General features: G+C 44.9%; 1 protein-coding gene across 20 annotated transcripts in view; it reads right to left on the bottom strand.

The window, feature by feature from the left end:
• Positions 1–21,965, bottom strand: part of TCEA1 (transcription elongation factor A1) — an 85,201-nt gene that overhangs the window by 37,934 nt on the left and 25,302 nt on the right. For all 20 annotated transcript variants that reach the window (XM_053248705.1, XM_053248707.1, XM_053248706.1 and 17 more), the window contains one exon: positions 48–153. In XM_053248705.1, the coding sequence (XP_053104680.1) occupies positions 48–153 (106 nt within the window). The remainder of the gene's footprint in view (positions 1–47; positions 154–21,965) is intronic.

Here is a 21,965-nt window from a genome sequence, read left to right on the forward strand (position 1 = left end):
TCATTTGAAAGCCTGTTGCAATAGGAAAGAATTTAGTGCAACTATACCTAATAATTTCTTCCACGATTTAATGAGAGATTTTGCTAAAGATGTAACTTCTTCTTCTGTACTTTGCTTGCGTATTGCATTCACTGACATTCCAATTCTTGTAGACTGTAAACAAAAGATAGGCATAAAAGTGTGAAATAGGATTATAAAGAAAAATTGACAAGAATTTTAAATATTACAATGTGCAAAACTATCCTTAGGAAATGAACTGAAATCAGACATAAAACTACAAGTAACTCAGTCATTAGCATCTGCAGTAAGAAATCAAAAAGTATTTTCCTACTGAAGCACTCCCTTGAAAGGTTCACTTTTGGTACACAGTGTTGTGATCCAAAGGAATCTAGTTTATATTTCTGCCTTTAAACATGTATGCCTTAGTTCTTAAAGAACCTCTTCAAGAACTACCTGGCTGATTAGCAAATACGGTCATCCCTTGCCAACTGTGAGGATTACATTCCCGCAAAACCCCAGTTTGCAAATTCATGGTTGGCACGGCACTGAAACCAATGGAAAATAGGGAGTTGGGGAATTGCAGCCATGAAATCACCTAAAAATCAAGGGGGAAATGCTAAAAAAACCCCACCAAAATGCCACAAATATCAACAGAATCAGCAAGAATCAGCAAGAATCAGCAAGAGTTACCAAGAATCATCAATAGGAATGAGCAGATTGATCCCCTTGGAAATTCCCAAACCCACCCAAACCACTAAAATGCACTTTAAAATCACAAGCAATCTTAATGAGAATCTTTTTCCTACCTGACAGCCATGCAGATGGTCAGGATGCTGAGGAGGAGGAATAGGAGGGATGTGGTAGGTTGAAATCAGGGGGAAGGGAGCTGTGGGAGAAATAGCTCAGGGAGGATTAAAGGGAACAGGGGGTACAAGCATCCTCCTCCTCTGATAACGATACGCTGTCTATTACAGGCAGTTCACAACTGCTCCCCTAAGTGACAGGCCGCTCTGAAGTGCCAGGCTGTGCTCCCTTGAAAATGTTCAGGAGGATTGGTTGTGCCATCTTCTTCCTGAGGTCTTTTTGGACCTCTGCATAGGGCCAGATCAGGTCATTCATTCCCTGCCTGAATGTCAGGCTGCGCTGCATAAAGGGATCCATGTCTGCTGCCTTATCTGCCAGCTCTGATGCATGTTTGAGGAACCTGTTGGTCCTTTCAAAGGTCAACGTTGCTCTGGACCTGCAGACTTCTATTCTTCACCAGCTTCTTCTGATCACTGGAGAATTTGATCAGGGCCTCCAAGTCTTGCTCTATGAGCTCCTCAAAGTGTGAGTCTAGGAGCTCAGCAACTTCAGCCGGCTGGATGCCCTCAAAGCCCTTGCTGCCAAGCCACCTGACAGAAACCACTGTCCTCCCAACCTCTTCCTCCACAGCTGGCACAGAAGTGTTGTCTCTCACAGCCTCCTTCCACAGCTTCTTCCAACAGGCATGGGCTATGATGTAGCCCTTCCAATCTTCCTTCAGGGTCATGTCAAGGTCATCATACATCAGGTCAGAGATGTGTTCAAAGTTCTGCCTGGTGTAGTAGCTCTTGAAAGCCTGGATGATGCCTTGGTCCATTGGCTGAATGAGCGATGTGGTGCTGGAGGCATGAAAACCCATTCCACATTGGGGTGGGCAAGCAGCAGGTCCGGAGGATACCCTGGGGCACTGTCCAACAACAACAGTGCCTTGAAAGCCAGGTTCTTCTCCCTTAGGTAGCGCTCCACCTCATGCACAAAGCAATCGTTGAACCAGGATATGATGGTGCATGCTACCCAGATCTCAAGAAGACACCTCTCCAGAACACAGGGAAGTGTGCAGATCATGTGGATGCTGAGAGGTGAGGGACCTTTTTCTATGCCTGGTTCTTCATATAGATGTTCAGGGCCTTCTCCATCTTCTCCCACATTGAGGTCTCATGGCATGTATGACACCTTAAGAGAAGACTGGGTCCCACTGGCAACACTGCCTCTGATGGCATCCTCATTCTTCTTAATGCTGAGGATGGTCGATTCATTGACTCCGAACAATCTTCCAACCACACTGTTGTGTTGGCCCTCCTTCAGGCAGTCCAAGACTTTGATTTTGTCCTCCAGGTTCATGACATTCCTTAGCTGCTTGGCTACAGCATCTTCCTTTCCCTTGCCTGCACGCTTTGGACCCATTTTCTGAGCTAGTGCGCTCTCTCTCGCTCTCTCTCACACACACACACACCCCTCTGCTTCTCTACCTCTCCTTAAAAAGCAGTGCAAATACAAAAGTGATGTCACAGCAGCCATTACAGCCCCCCAACAAACCGTGCAAATGCAGCAGTGAAAACACAGCAGACATGCAGGCCCCCAACACATGCAGACTCCCCCCAGAAGCAAACAGTGAAATGCAGGCTCCCCCTGGCAGCATAGCAGCCTTTACTGTACAGCCCCCAATATTGCAGTTTCCACACATCCCACCTTCACCTCTCCAAATCTCTCTCTTTACATCACCTCTCCAACGTCCCTGCACTCTTTCCCGCCTCTCACCCTCGGATAATCGTGCCAATGAAATCCCGTGAGAATCGCATATTCTCAAGTCATGGTTGGCAAAACCGGTTACAATTTCCCAGTCGCAGATACTCACTGAGAAAACCGCGGTTGGCAAGGGATGACTGTATGTCTGTAAAACTAGCAGAATTCTATGTTTAGTCTCCTTGCTGAACTCTGAGGAAAATTTGTTCCAAGAGGATCTTGTCTAATATCCTGTTAAAAATAAAAACAGGTTGCTTACCTGTAACTGATGATCTGGTAGTGATCCGTTGACATCCATTAGAATGGGTTCTGCACGTGCGCAGAAGCCTCTCGGTGTCGAGTTCTACAGCTCCTCTTCGGCGCCTGCGCCCCGCCCCACGTGACCATGTGGCTATTTAAGGCGGGAGGAAGAGCAGGCACCTCAGTTCCTTGGAGACCGCCGAAGCAGTCAAGTAAGCAGGTAAGTTCTATTACAGCCAGGTAAGTGCTACTGCGGAGGGGAGGTTCGGGAGGGTCTAATGGATGTCAACGGATCACTACCAGATCATCAGTTACAGGTAAGCAACCTGTTTATCTGGTTCGTGATCCGTTGAATTCATTAGAATGGTTGTTTAGTTAGCTCCAAAAGGAGGAGGGAGCAGGGAGTTATTGCAGCACCCTTTCGAGAACAGCTCTCCCAAAATTCCCCTCCGCAGCAGACCGCAAGTCTATGGCCTAGTGCTTTATAAAAGGTTGTTCAGAAGACCACGTTGCTGCTCTACAAATGTCCTGAAATGATATGCCAGACAGGTGAGCAGCAGAGGCACCATAAGCTCTAGTGGAATGCGCTTTGATGGAGCCCGGTGGTTGAACCTTCTGTATCGAGTATGCCAGATGGATGGTTTCGACAATCCAGTGGGACAGTCTCTGTCTGGACAATGCTCGTCCTTTGTTCGCTCCCTTATAGGCGACAAAGAGTTTCTCTGATGAGCGGAACGGCTTCGTTTTTGAGAGATAAAAGAAAAGAGCCCTTCTAACATCCTAGGAGTGCAGAGCTTGTTCGAACAGGGTGGTTGGCGATCTAAAGAAGGTCGGAAGCACTATGTCTTGGTTGATGTAGAAGTTCGATACAATCTTTGGTAGAAAGGTGAGATCCGGCCGGAGGAGAACTTTATCCGGATAGAATTGGGCATAAGGAACATCCATGTGAAGGCTGTGAGCTCGCTCACCCTTCTGGTGATGGCCACCAAGAAAGCAATCTTAAGTGATGCCAGTTTTAAATTTGTGGAATGCATGGGTTCGAAGGTGGCTCTTTTAATGCAGAGAGGACCAACGATATGCTCCATTGTTCAAGAGGCTTTTTGACAGGAGGGTACAGATTAGTGAGGGCTTTCAAGAAGCTCTTACAGGAGGGGTGGGAGAATACCGTCTTTCCATCCCATCCTGGGTGTCGAGAAGAAAGTGCTGCTGGGTGTACTCTGATGGACACATTCGACAGTTTCGCTGACTTCAAGGAGGTCAGATAGAGCAGGACTGCACAGATTGAGGCCTCCTTAGGGCGGAAAGCATGGTGAGAAGCGTAGGCGGCAAATTTTTCCCCATTTGCTAGCATAGTTCTTTCTTGTAGATGGTTTACGCTGATTCAGCATGATACGCTTCAACAGTCGATCTTCCAAGCTGTTAGTTGTAGAGTGAGCACTTCCGGATGTAGAAGGTGCCCGTCTTCTTGAATCAGGAGATCTGGGTGGTTCGGAAGTCTCTGATAAGTCGTAGCAAGTTTGAGTAGATGTGGAAACCACGCTTGGTGCGGCCACCAAGGTGTTATCAGGATGCATTTTACTCAACCTATTAGAAGACGAGCCACCACCCTGCTGACTAGCAGCAGCGGGAACATGTAAATCCAGTGCGTAGACCAATCCATCTAAAAGGTATCTCCCATGGATCGTGGGTCATGGCCTGCTGTCGAGCAGTACAGTCTGCATTTTGTGTTTTGCGCTGTAGCAAATAAGTCGAGATCCGGGTGACCCCAGAGAAGGAATATCTTGTATAGGTATGCGTCGTTCAGCTCCCATTCGTGCTGGGTTTCCATTGAGAACGAATGATTGAGGCCATCCGCTAGTATGTTGTCCTTGCCCCTGATGTGGATGGCAATTGGGGTGATGCTGTTTTTGATACACCAGTGCCAGATTTGAATGCTCAGGGCACATAATGACCTGGAGATTGTCCCTCCTTGCCTGTTCAAGTAGGCAATGGCGGTTGCGGTGTCCATCTGTAGTTGCACCACTCTGCCTCTCAGCATCGGGAGGAAGGCTTTCATGGCTTGGAACACTGCCAACAGTTCCAAGAAGTTTATGTGGAACTGGCGCTGAGGTTGGGTCCACAGACCCTGTGCTATGGTGGAATTGCAATGTCCTCCCCAACCTTGCAAGGAAGCATCTGTTGTGACCCACACCAATGGGGTCTGTATCTGAAACGGCATCCCTCTGAGTAAATTGAAGTTCTTCATCCACCACGAGAGGGACCGTAGGATTGGTAGAGGTAGACGGAATTGCATCGTCGGCACGTCTTTGCATAGGTAAAAAGAGGACAGGAACCACAGTTGCAGTTTTCGCATTTTCAATTGAGTGTATTGCACCATGAATTTGCAGGAGGCCATCAGGCCTAGTAACCGCTGTATCTGATGGGCTGATTGTATTGGATTGGCTTGAAATTCTTGAACCATTTAGGCAATGGTCCGGTAGCGATCTTGTGGCAAGAACGCCCTCCCTGCATTTGCATCTAGTATTGCTCCAACATACGAAATTGTGGATACTGGGGTCAGGTGAGACTTCTTCCAGTTGATTTGTATCCCCAGATCGTGAAGGAGGCTTATCATATACTGAATCTGCAAAAGTAATTCTTCTTTGTCTCTGGATGTCAGGAGCCAATCATCTAAGTACGGAAACAGCTTGAGGCCCTTTGTCCGTAAGTGAGCCACTACTACTGCCATGCATTTGGTGAATACATGCGGGGCCGTGCACAGTCCGAATGGGAAGACTTGGTATTGATACACCGCTGCTCCTACTGTGAACCTCAGGAACTTTCGGTGGGTTGGCCGAATCTCTATATGAAAATAGGCTTCTTTTAAGTCTAACGTTACAAGCCAGCGCTCCTGATGAAGCAGTGGTAGGATGTCCTGTAGCGTTGTCATTCGATACTTTTTCACTTGGATAAATTTGTTCAGATGCCTGAGGTCCATCATCGGTCTCATCCCGTCATCTTTCTTCGGGATTTGGAAATATCGGGAGTAAAATCCTTCCCGACGTCTTGCCCATCGCACTGGGACTATCGCCCTTTTGAGTAGAAGTTCCTTCACTTCTTGAAGTAAGGCAGGTGACGCCTTGGTGAAGCAAAGTCCCCTGAACACAGGTCATTTCTTGAACTCTATTGCATAGCCTGAAGTGACAATCTTTAATACCCATCGATCTGATGTTATGTGGAGCCATGCTTGTGCATGACTCGCCAATCTGATGTTGTTTTTGGCTAATAGACCCGGTTCGATGATGCACGGGGGCAGAAGTAGTTTGTTTATTAGGGTACGAGGTCAATGCAGAAGAGGTGAATGTTTTTGCCGTGAATTTTGATTTCTTCATCTTCTCCATAGTAGAATCCGTCTCTTCTGAGAATAGGCCCTTCCCATCAAATGGTAGGCCCTCTATCTTGTCCTTCATGTCTTGGTGTAAGGATGCAGATCTTAACCAGGCATGACGGCGGAGGGTGATTGCAGTGGTGATGGACCTCGATTCTGATTCTGCTAAGTGTTTAGCGGTGCTTAATTGCTGACACGTGAGGTCTCCCGCTTTTTGTAACGTCTTACGAAAACGCAGTTTGAGCTCCTCTGGAGACAAGGGATCAATGTCCTTTTCTAAATTCTCCCAGATGCAGTAGCTGTATTTTGCCATACAGGCTGAGTAGTTAGCTACTTTAACCGAGAGACAAGAGGTGGAGTAGAACTTCCTTCCCATGACGTCCAACTTCCTACCTTCCTTGTCCACAGGTGTGGTATGTTGGCGGCTAGATCTAGATGTTGTGGCACAGTCAATGACTAATGAATTTGGCACAGGGTGCTTAAATAGGTAGGCATTATCTTGTTCTTGCACTCTGTATAGGCCCTCCAGCCTTTTAGAAGTTGGTGTGGATGTGTGTGGAACCTGCCAGGCGCATTGCGCGGCATTAGAAATGATGGGTAGCAAAGGCAGGGCCACTGGTTGCGCTGACTGCGACCTTGCCATAAAGTTGTAGACCGGGTCATCAATGGTTTTCACTTGTGAGGATAGGTCTAAACCCAAGGTTGCAGACATCTGTTTAATATGTGAATGGTACACCTTTAACTCCTCTGTCGGTGAGATGTGGGCAGGCGTGGCCACATCAGGTGAGGGATCAGCTTCGACCATCTCTGTGTCAGACTCAAAATCGGAAGAGCCATGATGACTGTCATCGGATGCTAGCTCCGAGGGGGAATGTTGGGAAGGAGCACCTCTCGGTGATGGAGGGAGGGGTGCCGATGGGGCATCCGTCTGGACTGCCACCGTAGCAAGTTGTTGTGTGGTTTGCGTCAATTGTGCAGATGTAGACAGCAGAGTCTGCGTGGATATACTAGACAACATTCTCGGTTGTAGAGGAGAGGTATCCCCTCTATGGAGTGTTCGTATCGGCAGATTGGTGGTAGATTGAGGGATCGCAGGGGCAGACATGGCTCATCTCCAAATACAATCCTCTTCATAATCATACGCCATTCCAGGTGACGATGCTCCAGGTAAAGCCGTTTCCTTGGATGGGGAGACTGCGTGTGAGAACCCGCAGGTGTGCCAGGGGGCTGTCGTGGCTAATTGTGACGTTGATAGTAAGTGTGGAGCACCGTCATCTGGCCAAGGAAGAACTTGAAAAGTAGATGGGGTGTTCGCTGCAGAATCCAGCATTGTCAAAAGCGATTGGGTGCCCAAGGCCGTGTCACCATTATTGGAGAGATCAGCATCCTCAACCACGAAAGTCATGGGCGCTCGAAATCGAGGAGTTACCGAGGTGACATTTGTTGGAGTATTCAATGCCGAGGGTTGGACTCCTTCTCCCGATGTCGACGGGGACCTTATCGGAGTCGGTGCTGGCTGTAGGTCTCGAAGACTCGGAAGCGGCAGTGCTGGGAGTGGAGGAGAAAACGAGGCTGAAACCTTCGATATTGGCGGTTCTATCGGTATCAAGGCAGATGTCGATGTAGCAGTTCCAGCCATCGGTATCTAGGCAGACGTCGATGTAGCTGTCCCAGCCATCGGTGTCGAGAGCGGCTTCGGTATCGAAGTTTCAGTCGGTGTCGATGTCGATGCCACGACCAGCGTAGGCTTATCGTGCGGCACCGGTGTCGATGCCGATGGAGCTGTCGGTGTCGAGGGTTTCGATACCGACACGAAGATCACATCTTGGACAGCCTTCAGCGACGGAGTCGAGTCTGATGTCGACAGTTTCAGCGTCTTTTTGGCGGGCTCTCCAGCTGCCACCATTTTGGAAGCCGACCTTTTCGAGGATTTATGGTTTTTTTTGATGAGCAACAGGGTTTTAGACTGGGTTGATGCCAGGGCCTCCGAGCTATGCACCTGAGGTGACTTTTTTGAAGTAGAAGAAGGCGCTGCCAAAACATCTTCATAGATAGCAGCCGTCAAACAGAGTTCTCGATTTCTCCGGGTTTGTTTGGAGAAGGAGTGGCAAATACTACAGGAGAAGGGAACATGCGCCTCACCCAAACAGAGTAAACACAGATTGTGCACATCTTGTGAGGGCAATTTTGCCTTGCACTTCTCACAGCGTTTAAAGGTCTTTTTCCCCTTAGGGGTATCTAGCCAGAATAAAGTCCGCTACTTACAAATTCGCAGTTACTTCAGAGCAGAATCGTTAAGCAGTCCGGGTCAGTCACAGTATAGCAGTCCAATCAAGCATGAAGTAGTAGAACATTGAAGAATTGAGGAACCAAACGAGGAGCCACAGAAACCGGGAACCGATTTCCACGGCGGTCTCCAAGGAACTGAGGAGCCGGCTCTTCCTCCCGCCTTAAATAGCCACATGGTCACGTGGGGCGGGGCGCAGGCACCGAAGAGGAGCTGTAGAACTCGACACCGAGAGGCTTCCGCGCACACACAGAACCCATTCTAATGGATTCAACGGATCACGAACCAGATCTCCCTATTCCCAGCCCAAACCACAGTTGTGGGTCTTCCAGGCAGTGCCAAGAATTTCAGGTCCAGATTGGTACTACCAGACACCAAAAAGAAAAAGGTATCTTCTTTATATATATTTCTTTTAGGGATACGTGTCCCTAATCCCATGTGTGGGCAGCTCTTGCGAAAGTTCGAGCAGTTGCCGGATAGCAGCAGGGACGGGTGGGAGGGAAGAAAATGGCAGCAGCCAGCCAGCGGGGGGAACGGTCATGGCAGCCAGGCAAAGAGGATGGGTAGGTGGGCGGCTGGCAAGAAAACAGAGGTGGCAGCAGAGGGTGGTCGAAGTAGTGGCTAGCAGGCAGGTAGGCAGGATGATGGGGGAAGGAAACGGTAGTGGATGCTGGCTGGCAGGGGAAGCAAAAGAAGACTGACGGCAGCAGGAGGGGGGAGGCGGTGGCGAACTAGAGGTGCAGATGCTCTGCACCCAGTTCTGCTAGGTTTTGTTTTTTTTTAATGTATTGGTACACCACTCAAAACCTAAGTCTCTGGGTGGTTTAATACAAATAAAAAGATCAAAACACCACAATAATTTAAAACTTAAAACAATGTTTAAACTATTAAAATAAACTATTAAAACAGTATCAAATTAAAAGCTGGGGTAAACAAATGTATCTTGACTGCCTTTTAAAATGTTGTCAGAGATGGGGAGGTTCTTCATGAAGGGAGAATAGGGGAGGAAGTGAGACCTACTGCTCCTCTTCTCTGCTTGATAACAATAGGGCTGAACAGGTCTTTAAGAAATCAAATGGCCTGATTTTCCTTTGAAGGAAATTGCTTACAACAGCAACTAGGTTTAGCATGCATATAAGAGCACCTCTAGTCAGTTAAATGTAATCAGAGAGAGCAAGAGAGAGCCAGAGCAATTTCTCCTTACGTATGAATGAGATTTCCTATTACTAACTGACTTAACCTTGAGGACTAGAGACTCATGATTAAATCGAATCTTGAGGACAAGCAGTACATGATTAGATTACATCCTAAAGTACCCCTACCACTGGTGAGTCACGCTAGCCTGAATCTCCAAGACAATAGGCATCAAGGAGCCAACCCCCTTGTTGATCCCCATCAAACACAAAATTAAAAAAATCTAATCTTTCTCACCCCTTTCCCTCTGAATGGGAGCAAGGTGGCAGAAATTCAATTCTTTTTTTATCCAATCAATTTGAGGGTTTAACCTCCACACACTCAAACTCAGAACTGGTATTTTGTACAGTTCAAACACCTGTTCATAGATCTATCCACATTTATGAAGCCATTCCTGGGGATAGACGCTGCACTGATCATCCACCCCACTGCAAAGCCCAGATAGTGTGTGTTTTCTGTGGATGAGTCCAAGATCCCCAATCCTGAGAATCCCTGGTTCAAAAGAGCCGATTTCACTATTGTGGGTCTCTTGATCCCTTACAAGCTGCAAACCTAGCTGCCCAGAATTTCTCCTTACCAAGCAGATCTTCCAACTTCTTTATTCCAGCCCAGGAAGGCTATTCAGACAGGAAAGGTATAATGCCTCCATTAGTTGCTGACTTTAGGTCCTCCCATCTGTCTTTTTTCTATCTTTGACTAGAGAAAGTGGCATCTCAGGGGCCCCTTAATTAGTGTCTTCTGATCACAGGTATTTGTGCGGTCAGAGACAAAGGAAGCATGAGGCTATAATCAGTCTTTGTCCTCATAGGAACAAAGACCACCACAAGCTCTCAGCCAGCACAGTGGAGATCCTTATCCAGGTTTCTCCAGCTCAAAGTTTGCTGAAGCTAGGCAAAATCTCCCTCCTACTCTCCTTTGCTAACCTCCCTTATAGTGACCCAGCTGGTAGAACTGTGCTCTTATGTTAGTCTTCTCTCTAGCCTTAAATTCCCCCTTTCCCTTGAACAAGTGTTTAACTGTTGCAGATTTAGGCCAGGTCTCGTCTTCCTAGACTGCAGGTGCAGTGCACTACTGCTCGAAAGTCAGTTTGAAATGGGTCCAGATAATCATCTTCTTCCAATACTGCCTAGAGCTGAGATGCCACCACCCTCTCAATCATCTTGTCTAAACATGGGAGGTTGGACACAGACCTATAATTGCCTAATTTTGAGAGAACCAATGCAGTTTTCTTCAACAGTGGTCTAATAATTACCTCCTTGAGAAAATGAGGCATCCTACCCTCCCTCAGAGAAGCATTAATGGTCTTTAAAAGGTCCTCTCCAATGACCTCCCTGCTAGATCGCATAAGCCATGTCAGGCAAGGAGCAAGAGAACAGGAAGTATGGCAAAGTGTCCAAAGCAGCTTGTCCACATCCTCAGGAGTCATAAACTGATCAATTTAGCCATACAAGATAAACTGATAGACATCTCCACAGTAGGCTCTACCGTAACTGTAGAGTTTAGTTTGGCTTGAATACTAGAGTTTTTACCTCCAGAAACTCATTTTAAAGATCACAGAGGGTAACTGATGGATCCAGATGCTCATTCAAGGGAGGAGGGGCATGTACTAGCCCTCTCACAACCCTAGACAACTCAGCTAGACGTGAGCTCGCAGAAGCAATGCGGGTAGAAAAGAACTACTTCTTTGCTGCGTGCACTGCCAGAGCATAGATATTCAAATGTGCTCTGTGTTGTAATTTGTCAGATTCAAGATGAGTCTTCCTCCAATTGCAGTCTAGCTGTCTACCCTGCTGATTCAGCCCCCATAGTTATTTATTTATTTATTATTATTAATTCAATTTCTATACTGCCCTTCCAAAATTCGCTCAGGGCGATTTACAGATAAAAGAAAGACAGTTAAAATCAATCAACAATTAAAACAAAGATTTTAATATACCATAAAACAGCAATTAGTTCTTCTGTATATCAAGGGGCTAATTTAGAAATGGACCGGAGAGGGCACTTAGGGGCAATCATGTCTAGTAAGTTCATTATTCCAATTCTGAACCAGGGCATCAACAGAATCGCTATCAGAACCAACCTTAAAGCCTTCCAAGGTGTCTTGGAGTTCTATGGGATCCAATAGCCTTTTTGGGTGGACCATACTAATAGGTCCTTCACCCCTGCAGAGGAAGATTGTGTACAACCTTAACCAGACAGTCGTCCATTCATTACAATGGGAAATCACAGGAGTCCGCACCCACAGAACACTATCCTGATCAGAGTGTGACCAGCAATGTGTGTTGGTCCCAAGACCACTTGATATAGGCCCATAGTTGTCATGGCTGCTATGAGCTCCTGAACTGATCCTAACAAGTTGGTTCCATTAAAGTTCTCCAAAACTATCAATCTGGGAGACTCCAATGCCAACTCCACAACCAAGTCAGTCAGCTCAGTTAGGGCCTCTGTTGGGCAGCGGGGTGAACGGTAAACCAACAGAAGCCTGAGTCTATCCTTGGTCTCCAGATTTAGGTATACACACAGTATATTATTTATTTATTTATTTATTTATTTAAAAAGGCCAATTCCCAGACAGGAACCCAGGTAAGAGAAAAAATTTTCTTATACACCACAGCCACTCCTCCTCCCTGCCCATGTTACCTGCTCCACAACAGAGAATCCTGCCGAGAGAAGCTGGGTCCAAACTGGACCACTAGCCTCCCCCATCCAAATGAGTGCTATCACCCACAGTTAAATCATGGATGATTTGTTTTATTTTGAACTAACCTGGCATTACAAAGAAGCAAGGTGAGGTTCTGTGGGAGGTTGATACTGTTACCCAGGATCAAAAAGCTGGCAGGGGAGTTGGAAGGGATAAGAGCAATTTGTTTTTCCCCTCCTTAGTGAACCCCTCTGACTTTCTCAGGAACCATTCTGAGTAGCCTTACAAAGCTAGCAGTTAGTTCTAATATCAAGTAGACTAACTAAGAGTCATACCTCCCAGTACTCTATAGTTTCCCCATTTATTCCAATGGTCATATTTGAATGTATTGTTTTATTGCATTGACAAATCTTGCACATCTATTTTACCAAATTGCCCAAGTAAATAATTTATCTTGCTAATTCTCTAATTAGACTGTATATTCTCACATATTTAACAAATGTTGAATGTTCTGCATTAGAAACTTGCCTTCCCCATTTGTATTGCTCATGTTGACACTTAGGTTAGCCTAGCTGCATATATCACTTATTAGGATACAAGAGTCTGCCCTACATGGCCTAACAATATGCAGGATGCCTAAAGTTAGCACATTCACTGACAAATAATATGAATAAATGACTTTTTATACCCATATAAGATTATCTCCACACTACAGCTTTCAAGATATACTTGCAAATACTATTTGACCTCTGCACCACAGCTTCGAGGTTTATCATGACCTTTGCGGCTGACTGAATGATTGCAAATCAACCCTCATTAAAAAAAAATCTTCAAACTTTATAGGTATTTTCACTTAATGTTACACCTGGACCTGCTTAACTAAACAAGTTGTGCTGTTACAGAGAAACAAACCACCACCACCCCACCCCTGCAAAGGTTACCAAGATTTTATTGCTTTATTCTTTTACTAAATGTAATTGGTAAGACTGGCTTATTCCATAGAGGCATACTTTCAGTTAAGCATTGTTAAAATACAGAGTGCTACTGCCATCTACAGTACTAGAAAGGGCTTATAAGATATAATTTGCAGTTGCTATTTGCCTTTTTAAAATCAGTTTCAGGTTTTAACTCTTATACAAGTTGGTTTTATTTGCATCTTATTCCAGACTTAAAACCAAGTTAAGCCATAGCCAAAGATCAGTTCCAAATAAAAATAAACTAAGAATTACCAGCAGCTTATTTACTCACCAGCACCTCACCAGCACCACCCTCACTGATCAAAAGGTATGTCTCCCTTTACCTTGTGAGAACCATTCTTATTTTTAAAGTGCTCATGTAGAGAGGTTTATTTTTTGAAGTTATAATGCAATCTAGTTAGATTAGGACAAGCAAAAACTTGAGATTTCACATTCTTGTATTGTCCCAGAAGATTAATAACCCATTCCTGTCTAACTTCTTCTTTGGCACCAGTGGAATCAAGGAGCTACCCTATGAGCAAACATTATGTCTAATGTTTGACATTATGTGCATGATGTACATGAACAGATCTCTGTGCATGAACAGATTTTTTAAAAATGGCCTCTGTGCATGCGCTGCGGCCATTTTTTACTACCACACACAGGCCCCAGAAGGGCCTGCCTGTTCCGGTGAGGGTGGTAGGGAGCCCCCACCGCCACCCCCACAGCTGCTGTCGATGTTGACATATATAACCCACTCAAAACCTATGTTTCTGAGCGGGTCACAATCAAATACAGATTAGAACAGAATAAAAAAGGTGAAAATTACAAGAATTTGAAATTTAAAACAATATTAAAAACTATCAGACCAATATTTATTTATTTATTTATTTTTGATTTATATACTGCCCTTCCAAAATGGCTCAGGGCAGTATATAAATATCTAATTAAAAGCTTGGTTGAATTGCCCTTTTAGAAGTTGTCAGAGATGGGGAGGCTCTTATTTCTGCAGGGAGCACATTCCGGAGCCTCAGGGCAGCAATGGAGAAGGCCCATCCCCGAGGAGCCACCAGACGAGCCAGTGGCAACTGCAGACAAACCTCTCCTAACAATCTCTATGGGCAGTGGGGTTCATGGTGAAGACGACGTTCTCTTAAATACCCCAATAGCCTAAGCTATTAGGGCTTTATAGGTTATAACCAACACCTTGTATTTTGCCCAAAAACGTATCAGCAGTCAGTGTAGCTCTCTCAATACTGGGGAGATATGGTCTCTCCGAGATGACCCAGAGACCAACCTGGCAGCCTCATTCTGGACCAACTGCAGTTTATGGACTACGTACAAAGGTAGCCCGATATAGAAAGCATTGCAGTAGTCAAGTCTGGAGATTAACAGCAGATTTACCACCATTCTGAGGTTGTTTATCTCGAGAAATAGACTCAGCTGGCGTATCAGCCAAAGCTGATAGAAAGCACCTCTAGCCACCGCCTCAACCTGGGGCACCAGGGAGAGGTGTGGATCCAGAAGCACCCCCAGACTGTGTACCTGCCCTTTTGGGGAAATGTGACCCTATCCAGAACAGGCAGACAAAAATTGTCTCCCAAGTTTCGACCCTGCACATTAAGTACCTCCGTCTTATCTGGATTCAGTCTCTCTTTGTTATCCCTCATTCAGCCCATCACTGCTTCCAGGCAGGCATTTAGGGAGGTTAAGCCTTTTCCCAATGATGTTGAAATGGAGAAATAGATTTGGGTGTCATCAGCATACTGCTAACACCCTGTAACAAATCTCCTTTTGACTCCCTTCCTACCCCAACTCTGTTTAATTAACCACCCTGGTCCCCCGCTTTACTGGTAAGCGGACTCCGTCGAGCTAGATATCAAGTTGGTTCAACATCAAACAGGTTTGCACATCCCCACAGTCTAGTACTTCTAAACGAGTGTGAAGTAAAATGCCAATTCCCAGCCCCCATGTATGCTGAAGAACTGAAGATGGGGCAGGATGAGTCTTTTCATACCAGAGAGCCAGAAATGAAGAGATTCCTTCCTCCCCAGAGATAAAGAAGGAGTCTTGTTTCATCTTCATCCAAAAACTGCAGATCACCAGGGAAAGGTGCTATTCACCAATAGCAAGCTGGCAAGTACATCTGTGGAACTTGTGCTTGCGTGAGCAACTTGGCTTGCAGTCTGCTAGAGGGCTGATCACTAGTATGAAGTGAAGTCTGCCTCATAGCCAAGTCCTGAATTTCTACCATCAGATGTAAACATGTCCCTGTTCAGACATTTCTCATAATCAAGGTGTCTTGGACTGAATCGTACCAAGTTTTAGCCTTCTAATTCCTGAAGAATAACTTAATGTTTATACCCAGGGTCATGTTGCTCAAGCACCTCCTATATACACAGGCAGCTAAATAGCTCCACTTATGTGCACAAGTCCCTGTATAGGAGCAACAATCTGACTAGAGAGCGTGTTTTGGTTTTTTTACCTAGTAGGTTATAAATATTTATTTTATTTATCAAATTTGTACACCGCCCCAAACTTTCATCTCTGGGCGGTTAACAACAACATAAAACAAGTTAAAAATACACAAAAACTTAAAAACAATTTAGACAATTTAAAAATTAAAAACAAATTAAAACCTAAGAATTCAAGAAGCTGAAAAAGCTTGGGTGAAGAAGTCAGTTTTCAAATGCTTTTTAAAAATGGTCAGAAATGGGGAGGATTGTATTTCAGTATTTACACACTACTTTTTCAACAAAAGTTCTCAAAGCAGTTTACACAGCAAATAAAATGGAATAAAAGAAGGTTTTAAAAGAACTACACTGGCTGCCAATAAGTTTCTGGGTGAAATACAAAGTTCTGGTTATTACCTATAAAGCCCTGAGCAGCTTGGGTCCAAGGTATTTAAAAGAACACCTTCTTCTTTACATGAACCCTACCACTTATTAAGATCTTCACAGGAGGTTCAGTTGCTGTTGCCACCAGCTCAGACATTTATAAGCTTAGATTTGGTGCTTGCGCAGGACCTTGCGGGTGGCCTCTCCAAGCTCCTCGTGGCGTTTGGGCACCATTCCCTCAGTTCCTGGATGACCACCTTGATTAATAATCATTCCAGGAGGTTCTTGTTACAGGTAATTTAACTTTTCTCTGCTGTGGAGAGGATAGGAGGGTCTTATGAATATCAACAGATCACTCACAGATCATCTGTTACAGGTGAGCAACATGTTTATCTGCATCATGATCCATTGCCACTCATAAGCATAGGTGTTTAGCGAGCTTTCTCGGGCAGAGGGAGCAGTATGTTATTGTAACATCTTTAAGATACTTCTCCCAAAATTTGCCTCCACAGCACAGTGAACATCAATAGCAGTGTTCCACAAATGGCTGCTCTAATGACCAAGTGGCTGCTTTATATACGTCGCCTGTATACCTGATAAATGTGCTGCAGATGTAGCATAGCCCTAGTTAAATGGGCTCATAGTGGGTGGAGGCTCAATGTTTTGTATCTTGTACAATTCAGCTCCACCAATGTCAACTCCAGTGGCACAGACGCTGACAGGAAAAAGACTGGCCCTTGGCCTTGCCTTTATAGGCCACAAAAAGCTGTTTGCATTTACGGAAGCTTTTAGTTATTTCCAAGTAAAATAGTATTCATCTCCTTACATTCAGTGCATGAAGCTATCTCTCAAGAAGCCCTGATGGATTTCTAAAGAAAGTTGGTAGAACTATTTTCTGATTCAGGTGTAAGTCAGAAACTATTTTTGGAACGAACCAAGGGTCCAATCTCATGAGCACCTTGTCAGCATACAATCTTGTGTAATGTTTGTCCATCCTCAGTGCAATTAACTTACTAGCCCCTTTTCCTGTGGTTATAGCCACATGAAAAACAGTCTTCAGAGTAGCCAGCTTCATAGTGGTTGCCGCCATAGGCACCAAAGCATTTTTAGTCAGTTGATAGCGCTAATGACAAACTCCATTGCTCAACAGGTTGTCTCACTGGAGGATACAGATTATTTATTCTCCTGAGAAATCTTCTACAATCAAGATGGGGAAATGCAGTTCTATCATCCTAGCCTGTGTGTTTATAAGGGATTGCAGCTAAATGGACCCTTACTGAAACATTAGCTAAAACTGTGCTTGTCAGACTCATTAGGTACATTGGCACCCACCTTATCGTCACCTCTTCAGGCTTCAAACCCTGAAGTTTAGCATATGACTTAAAGTGTTTCCACTTATAAGAGTAGTTGTGCCTTGTGGATGATTTGCATTCATTTACCAGAATTTTGTTTAGAAGCCTTGTAGTGACCAGGGTCCCCTCCCTCTAAAGAGTTATTGAATCCGTCTTGACTGACAGGCTGGTGACCTACTGAGACCCCCCAATCAGTCCACCGGGGGTGGGTGGGACCTAGAGAGCTGTTGCTGGGATTCTGGGAACAAGAAAGGAAGTTCTGTGCTAGAGGTGCATAGGAGGACATGTGGCCATGGAGGCTGGCTGCAGGAGAATAAATCTGCAGATCCTTGAAAGAAAGGAGGGAAGGAAGCTTGAATCATCATCAGGAGTTTGGCGAGTTCAAGGCAAGGAGCCATGGCTTTGGGAAGTTTCGCATAGGGAACGGTTTGTTTAGTCAGACTGGGCATTAGGGATGTTATATTGATTTGTGTGTGCGTGCACTCTGCATATTCTGGATACTGTTCTATTATAGTTTACCTGCAACATAACAGAAATAAGAAACACTAGCCTACGCTCAATAGACCTAGGATGTTGCAAATGCCTCTGTAAACATTTGTTTACATTTATTGTGCATTTATATAACCTATTTTTGTAATCCTACTAAGTATTCTTAACTGTATCTAAAAGCTGAGAAAGCCTCAGACAGAAGCAGTCTCTATTAATTGAATAAAACTGGGTTGTTTTTTAGTTCTTTTCTTTTTACAAACCTCTCCAAGTTGGTTTTTAACTCAGGAAAAGGGGAGGGGAGTGAAGTGGGATTTATCTGGTGCAAACACATCCTCAAACATTCAGCAGCTATCAGTTTTCTCACCATATGTAGGCTTGCACATGGAAAATTTTTGTACTTGTCCACGAATCAAATTAAGTGAATTTTCCCCCTGGGTTATCCACCCCAAGCCCAGAAAGTTTCTGTAGACAAAAGGGGTGGTGGTGGAAGCATTTTGAACCTACCGATAATACAGAATCGGATTCTGGAGTAACCTAGCCAGGTAGCTCAACAGGGATGATTCAGCATTCCTTTCCCTCATGAGACAAAAGCTTTAATTCGCTACAAGCCTACTTTCCACACAGTCAGCTTCAGAATTACTAGGTTGTGATGTAATATATTTCCTGTGTCCTGCCAAAGCAGGTCTGAACACAGTGGTAGCTGCAAGTATTTGTAGTTTGACTGAGTAGAAGTGGAAACCATGGTTAGAATGGCCACCAGGGGACAGCAGAATACAGGTGGTATTCTCTGAGAATTTTGGCTACCACTCTGCCCAACAGAGGATATGGTGGAAACGTATAATGGGAATGTATCCCCTATGGAGTGTTTCCCTTGCCCTGCTCTGGAGCAGTACCTGAGGCACTTCTTGTTTTGCAATGTTCTGTGTTGTCGAGTTCTATTTGGACTATTTGTCCCTGCAGTATTGGAAGAAACAATTTCAGAGCCTGGAGCACAGCTAAGAGTTCTAGGAAATTTATATGCAACTGCCTCTGTTACGCTGTGTCCAATAATCCCCACAGTGCAGTCCCCACCCTGAAAGAGAAGCATCAGTGGTGATCCATGCCATAGGAGACTAAATTTTGAATTGTATGCCCTCTTGCAGGTTCTTTTCTATTGTTCACCATGCCAGTTATCTCTGGACTGAGTCTGGAATGTGAAGGTTCATTTGTTGACTGTCTCTGTTTGGTTTGAAAACTGAGAGGAACCATGTCTGAAGGAGGTGCATCTGTAGATGGGCATGTACAACTGTAGTGGTGCATGGGGCCAACATTCCCAGCAACCTTTAGATATGATGCACTCTCTGTGTCAGTTTCCTCTGGAAACTTTGAATCAAAGTCTATCTATGTGTCCAGTATAGCTCCGATGTAATTTATTCTCTTTACATGATCCAAGTGTGATTTTGTCCAATTCACCTGAATCCACAGGTCCTTGAGGAGATACAACACATACAATGTTTGAGAAAGTAACTCATCTCTGTCCTGTGCTGCAATGAGCCAATAGCTGAGGAAAGAAATATTGCCGTGCCCCTTGCTCTCAAGTGTACAATGATAGCACTCATGCATTTTGTAAACACCCTTTTAGTGGCTGACAACCCGAAGGGGAATACACTGTACTGGTACACTGCAATTCCAATGGTGAATCTTAGATATTTTCTGTGGTCCTCATGTATGACTATATGGAAGTATTCATCTTTTAGATTCAACGTTGCAACCCACTCCTCCTTGAAAAAGAGTGGCAGGATCTCTAGCAACATCATCATGTGGAACTCCTTGGTATGGACATATTTGGTGAGCCATCTCAGGTCCAATAAGGGATGGATTCCACCATCCCATTTCAGAATTCAGAAATGAGAGTAAAATCCCCTCTGACATGTCCACTGTACCGGAGCAACTGCCCCCTTTCCCAACCAAACCTTCACCTCTTCCTATAAAGTAGTCATTGGCAGCATGTATTTTATACCTTTATAAATGGGCAGGGTTTTGAACTCTTATCACATAGCCCATACTGACTGTGCAAAACCCACTTGTCTGCTGTTATGTGGTACAATGCAGGTGCATAGCATGCCAGTTCAATGGAAGTGACAGATAAAGTACAAACCAGTGGACTAGTCTGAGCGTCAAAGATGTGGTCTTGGGGCATCTTGCTGTTTTTGTTACACGATCCCTATTGTTGCTTTATCTTCTAACCATAAGCCCTGCATTGGTACGGACAATAGAGCTCTTTGAACTCTCTCTGTTCAATGGGATTTTACGTTTGTTTTTGATTACCATAAGGCCTGAATTGGTATGCAAAGTAGGACTGGACAGCAGAGGATGTGAAGAACTTAGCCACATATTTCGATTTTTAAAAATCTTTCCATGGTACTCTGTCTCCTCACTAAAAAGGCCGTTGGCATCAAATGGTAGCCTTTCAATTTTATCTTTCATGTCATTCTACAGGTTTGCTGAATGAAGCCAAGCATGCCTTTGAATAGACACTGCTGTTGACACAGCCCTTGACTCAGTTTCTGTAAGATGCTTGCCCATGCTTAGATGTTGTCATGTAATGCTCTTTGATTTAATAAAGGTATCTGCAAACAGTTTCTTGCTCTTCATGTGTTAGATTCTTTTCAACGTGAAATAATCGCTCCCATAAGGAGTGATACTTTGCAATGCATGCAATATAGTTAGCAATCTGTAGAGATAAACATGCCACTGAATACACTTTTCTCCCCATGACATCAAACTTCCGTCCCTCTTTGTCAACTTGAGTTGTATGACAGCGACTGGACTTGGAAGAGGTTGTGCAGTCAATCACCAACAAATTTGGAATTGGGTGTTTTACTAGAAATGAGCAATCTTTCTCTTGAATCCAGAGGGTAGAAATTTTTATCCCTCTCTCACAACACTAGAAGCAAGGGTCACCCCATGAAACTGAAGGTTGGGAAATTTAGGGCCGACAAGCAGAGTTTATTTTTTACACAGCGCATAATTAATCTATGAATTTCTTGCAATGGGATGTGGTGATGGCCACCAGCTTGGATGGCTTTAAAAAGGGTTTAGACAGATTCATGGAGGACTGGTCTATCAATGGCTGGCTACTAGTCTGATGGCTGTGGGCCGTCTCCAGCTTCAGAGGTATGATGCCTCTCAATACGAGTTCCAGGGCATCTTGCAACAGAGGAGAGAGGGCATGCACATACCTCTTGCCTGTGGGCTCCACAGAGGCATCTGTTGGGCCACCGTGTGAAGTAGGATGCTGGACTGGATGGGCCTTGTGCTTGATCCAGCAGGGCTGTTCTTATGTAACCCAATATAGTCCCTTTAGGCACTTAGAGGTAGGTGTTGAGGTCTCTGGAGCACCTCCCAAGCAGATTGTGTCTTGGATATTACAGACAACATTGGGAATGCTACTAGCTGAGCAAAGTGGGACAAAGCCATAAAATCATATACCTGATCCACAGAATGAAACTGTACCGGTCTAAATTTCCCCACAGTAGACACCTGTTGTACCTTCCACAAATGGTACTCCTCTTAGTCATAGGGGAGGCAGGGGGATGCAGTGCCACAGAATTCCCTACAGTCTTCCCAGCATCTAGGAACCCTAGGCACAGGAGGGCAGTCATAAGCCAATGAAGATTCCCACTGGTAGGTACAACTGCAGTGTGGCTTAGGTTGGCAATATGCTCTTACAACATCTTTACCTTGCAAGGAACTTCCAGTGTGAGTGACAGAACAAGGAGTAAAAAACCTTGCTGGGGACATGAACGGCATCCCAGGTATGAACACGTTCTTTCCTTCCAAATCATGGTCCACATCCAGCCCAACTCAAGAAACCTTTGAAAGTAGATGCCGAAGGGGTGCTCTCAATCAAATCCGAGAGAGAGGAAGAGAGAGAGGGTGCAGCACTCCCAAACCATGTGTCTGCTCATCGATCTCAAGGTCGATGATCAATCCCATGGGAGACAGCAGTTCTCAGCAGTTCTCAATACTGATGGGGATTGTCAAGGGGTTCCAGTAGTTGAAATCTGTGGGGA

Source organism: Hemicordylus capensis, chromosome 4 (assembly GCF_027244095.1).
Source record: "Hemicordylus capensis ecotype Gifberg chromosome 4, rHemCap1.1.pri, whole genome shotgun sequence".
Lineage (NCBI taxonomy): Eukaryota > Metazoa > Chordata > Lepidosauria > Squamata > Cordylidae > Hemicordylus > Hemicordylus capensis.